We start from the raw sequence: 4,064 nt of genomic DNA, 5'->3' as shown, positions 1-4,064 counted from the left end.
TTTTTTTTTTTTTTTTTTTTTTTTTTGGGAAATTAGGATTATGATAGAGACCCGGACATCCTCAAATGTCTGGACTCTTACACAGTCTTGGTTCTATGCTCTGAGTTGCAAATAACTCATTTTAGAGGAACTGATGGGGATACCTATAAATCTACACTTACGAGAGTAGCTGCTAAGTTTTGTGTTTCTAATTAGATTCAAGGTTTTATCTTACTGCATTTTGTTGTTGTGGATCATTACTCTTTTATATGGTTGCTACTTGCTAGTGACTTTTAACGAATTATTAGTGTGTCATCTGACAATATAGCTCTGGGACAAATATTTTGAATATTTTGCTTCAAAGGTTACTATATATGTTTTCTCTCCATCTTCATTGGCCCCTTCCTCCTGCCAAATCATTTGTTAATCGAATGAAAGATTGATTCTCTTATTCTTGTTACTGAATCCATAGTCCCAGAGAGGTATTTAATTTGCAAAATATGAAAATAGTAAACACTTTGAAAATTTGACAGTTTTAGTGAGCCCACAACTTGCTAGATACAAAATACAAAAATATTACAATTACTATTTTCGAAAAAGTAAATAAAAACAAAAAAAATATTGTAAATTACTAATTCTAATAATAAAATCATTACATTTATATTATTTTTGTGAACATGCATATTGAAAAGGAATCATACATAAAAAGAGATTAACGTATATTTTATTATACAAAGTTTGATGCTTGCAAATTAGTTATTGACATAATTGCGACACTCTGTTAATCAGTTGAGTAAATTTTAACGCATGTTAAACTTTTATATTTATTTTATTTGCAAACATTTAAAATATCAGGTATTAAATAAATAGGTATTGAATTTGAAATAATTATAGTAAGTATGTATATTTTATTAAGAATTATTGAATAAGTAATTTTATTAAATTTTAATATATACTATTCGATTTTTATTTTAACTAATTTTGGTCTTAAGTTATAATTTCAGATTAAATGATTAGAATCTCGATGAATATTAGGATTTTTATTAATTACCATATTTATTGCTAATGATAGAAATTAAAAAAATGACACAAAATTGTACTTCAAAAATGTTAAGATAGATTGCCATATGAGTGTGTAGTTTTTGTTCACATACGTTGTTTTTTCTTTTTGAAAAGGGTTCACTTCAAAATGAAAATGAAGCAACAAATCCATGAGTATTTCTAAGGGGTGTTATTTGTTTATTGATTTGTAAATCGACATAGGATTTGAAAATCTTTATTGATTATGAAAATCAAAATAACGTATTTTATCATTTGGTTATGAAGATATGAAAATGATGTCATGATAGTGGTCATGATGAGTTGCCACTTTTAAGATATATTGTAAAGTATTAGAGATAAATAAAAATTGTATATTATTATATATTTATAGTATATAGTACAAAATGTTATTTTCGTAGATTGAAAACATAGTGTTAATTATCTTTAGCTTATTACAACAAAAATATGACCAACATTTCCATATTTTAACTTATTACAACACAACCAAATTTCAAGTCTTTTACACTTTACACAACCAAAATTCAAGTCTTGTACACATGTGTCTAAAGCAATTCAACAAACAACAACAACTTTAAAGCTTACCGGTGAAATGGAGAAACTCTAAATGCATGCTCCTCTTCTTCTGCTCTCTGAAGATAGCCGACGATGATCCGCTCCGAGGACCGGCGGCGCTCCGAGGACCGGCGGTGCTCCGAAAGTGAGCCCTCTTGGGCTTTGCAAAACCTTAAAAAAAAACAACATTAAAATCTAAAATCTACTGGACCGAAGCCCAATTACTAAACAATTTTTTGAACATTTTGTTCTTTTTTGGTCATTAGTTCCACTAAACATTTTATTTAGATTAAAAAGTACTTGCCTTAGTACGCGTTAATGCTCGTCGTCCACCGAGAAGAAATTGCTGAAAGAAACAAAGAGAGACAACAAAAAAAACAAAATCAGACTTTTGGGGTTAAGAACATGGATTTCCACTAAGAAAGTAATCATTTTTGCTATAAAAAATCAACAACAAAAAAATTTCATGGATTTTTTAAATAAGTTTCAAAATTTCATTTGTTGTTAAAATATGTTATAATTATATAATAATTGTTAAAAAACCATATAATACCGCAATATAATTTTTAATATTTATTGCCGTGTACAGGGGTCGGCTCGATAAAATCCGTCCCACTATATAACCACGTCCCGTCCAGCTATATAAATATCGATAAAACCCGTCACGCTATATAACCACGTCCCGAGATATTTTACCTCACACTATATCATCTTAATTTTTAATATTTATTGTGTATCTACGGTATAATATTTATCATATTTAACTTTTTAAAAGTTTTAAATAATTTTCATATTTAACCTTTTTAAAAATTGTATTCATCTATTGAGTAATATAAGTCCGTTTTAAAAATTTTGTATTACATCATATGCAGGAAAAGTTACAATTTTTATTAACTAAATGTATTATAGAATAATTCAAGATAATTTAAATGTAAATTCAAATAAAAATGAAAGAGAATCATATATTTATGTTTGAATGAGGTAGAAAGATTTTTTTTTTTATTAAAAATCTTACTTATAATTAATTTTGAAGTTTTGGTAACTAATATTAAAGTCAATGCATTAAATGTAAAAACTTTCCAAAAAGTATTTTTGAGCAAAAACTGCTGCAAAAATACTAGTGTAGATATACACGCACGCAGGCATGAAAAGCTACACTCATATACAGTATATAGGACTGACTTGGAGTTATTTTCTACAGTATTTAATTTGGTACTTTGAAGTGTGATGATAATCCCTTTTTCTATCTTATTGCCGTGTACAGGGGTCGGCTTCCCTTTTTCTATTTTATTGCCGTGTACGGGGTTGGCTCCCCCCCTTATCGTTTCCTTTTTGTGCTGCTGTATTTAGGGGGATTGGCGCCCTTTGAATTTTTAACACCTGTTTGCATTTAATCGCTTTATCCTTTAATGGCTGTGAGTTCTGAAGTGTTTCCTATTGGTCGCTTATTTTTTGGAAATTGTGCCTTGCGTTGTATAAATAATCTCCTTTCACTGCTCGATTCATCCCATATATATATTTTTTAGGAAGGAGAAATTGCTCTGATGGTGGTAACAACGAGGTCGGCGTGGCTACGAAGGGCGCAGTAGCGACTTGCCGTGAGATCCGACAAATTGATTCGCTCGGAGCATGACAAGTATCACTCCCGCATCCGGCGGCTGAGGGCTTACATTTTTGCCACTCGTCGCTCGTTCGAGCGTTATTTCCACTTCTGTTGTGTAGACGGGATTGTAGAGTGCCTCGAAATGTTGATCGACGAGGGGCTCTTTGTCCCGAAGTGGAGATGGGACCGATTGTTGGATGAGCGCTCTCGTCGCGAAGCATCGTTTGCAGAAATAGTGATACCTTGAGGAGATGATTGCTAGAGGCGCTGATGTTTCGATGAACGTGCTGAGAGATTTGAAGGAGTCGTGTCGTTACTGGCAGACAACGATTGGCGGGTTGGAGTTCAACGAACCTTCCGACGCCAATCTGGGAATTGAATGATTAGGTTTTATATGTTGTACCTGCTCGTCGAGCTTTGTCTTTTGTTTTTGCTTCCATCAGACTTGTCGTTGTTGTTAATAAAGTTTAATATCTGATTACTTTATATCGTTCCTTCCTGTCTTTTTTTAGACTGTTTTGACACAATGCATGATGGTTGGTTTATCTTTTGTTACGAGTAGCGACTCGGTTTCAACAGGTGTGAATCGCGATGATCGGCTTATGCCTGTCGTGCAAGTTTCGACTCGGCTAACTTCGTATAACCAGGTGCGACTCGCGATGGTCGGCTTATCCCTTTTGTGCGAGTTGCAACTCGGCTTTAAATAGTACGTCGGAACGTCGAGTCGTTACTGGGCCAGAGTAACGAATTAAATAGTTTGCGAATAACAACGACTCAGTCTTATGGTAAAAGAAATTTTATATTATTGGCAGCTGTGTCCCGTTAAACGGGACTGCCTACGTACCCCCCGATCAGGAGGGATCAAGCC

The 4,064-nt window shown here is 32.9% G+C and overlaps 1 protein-coding gene across 2 annotated transcripts in view; it reads left to right on the top strand.

Annotated features, from left to right (window-relative positions):
• The window catches only part of LOC104746457 (probable tetraacyldisaccharide 4'-kinase, mitochondrial), a 22,191-nt gene that overhangs the window by 1,791 nt on the left and 16,336 nt on the right, over positions 1–4,064 (top strand). Inside the window, exon 7 of one of the 2 annotated variants that reach the window (XM_010467942.2) lies at positions 37–365. The exons of the other annotated variant lie outside the window; for it this stretch is intronic. Coding sequence (XP_010466244.2) covers positions 37–195 — 159 coding nt within the window. The 3' untranslated portion in view covers positions 196–365. Of the gene's footprint in view, positions 1–36; positions 366–4,064 lie in introns of those variants that run through there. 2 annotated transcript variants of the gene reach the window in all.

The sequence above is a fragment of the Camelina sativa genome, chromosome 15, assembly GCF_000633955.1.
Source record: "Camelina sativa cultivar DH55 chromosome 15, Cs, whole genome shotgun sequence".
NCBI classification, from domain to species: Eukaryota; Viridiplantae; Streptophyta; class Magnoliopsida; order Brassicales; family Brassicaceae; genus Camelina; species Camelina sativa.
This window is presented reverse-complemented; position numbering and strand designations above follow the sequence as displayed.